General features: G+C 64.3%; 1 protein-coding gene across 1 annotated transcript in view; it reads left to right on the top strand.

Annotated features, from left to right (window-relative positions):
* The window catches only part of FAM57A (family with sequence similarity 57, member A), a gene marked incomplete at its 5' end in the record, with an annotated part of 5118 nt that extends 4791 nt beyond the window's left edge, over positions 1-327 (top strand). The window contains one exon of the mRNA XM_010139985.1: positions 296-327. Within this exon, the coding sequence (XP_010138287.1) occupies positions 296-327 (32 nt within the window). The remainder of the gene's footprint in view (positions 1-295) is intronic.
* Positions 328-557: the final 230 nt, after the last annotated feature.

Raw genomic sequence — 557 nt, 5'->3', positions numbered from 1 at the left:
GCTGCGGCACAGCCTGTTCCTGGCCTTTATCGACACCGCCTCTACACTACAGCCTCTCACCTCCCCCTGCCGCTGGGCTCAGACACTTAAAGGTGCTTTTCTCTACAACTGTCTGGTGTCTGTGGCTGACAGTCCCTGGGGATGGGGGCTCTGGTGTCACCAGCAGGCTGGAGGCGAGAGAACCTCACACCAGGATCGAGGAACTCCTACCCACGGCTGCTTTTACCCACCCCACATCCCCGCGGTGGGTGTTTGAAAGCCCGACCAGCACACCCTGCCCTGCCCTTCCCTCCAGTTGACGCCAGCAGCCCTGGCAGCACCCCGTGAGCATCACTGGTACAGCCTGAGCTCCGGTCGCACAGTCCTTCCCTCCTGCCCCATCCCACTCCCCTGCAAGGCCGGGTCTGCCAGGGAGGGAACTGGGTCAGTGCAGGAGCCAGCGCAGGGTGCTGAGCTGTGTCCTTCGCCAGTACAGCTCCTGCCCTGCAGTCCCCTGCGCTTTCCTGGGGACACCCTGCCCGGGGCAGGTACTGCACACCAGCATGGCCCCAGCAGCC

The sequence above is a fragment of the Buceros rhinoceros genome, unplaced genomic scaffold (assembly GCF_000710305.1).
Source record: "Buceros rhinoceros silvestris isolate BGI_N320 unplaced genomic scaffold, ASM71030v1 scaffold27067, whole genome shotgun sequence".
Lineage (NCBI taxonomy): Eukaryota > Metazoa > Chordata > Aves > Bucerotiformes > Bucerotidae > Buceros > Buceros rhinoceros.
This window is presented reverse-complemented; position numbering and strand designations above follow the sequence as displayed.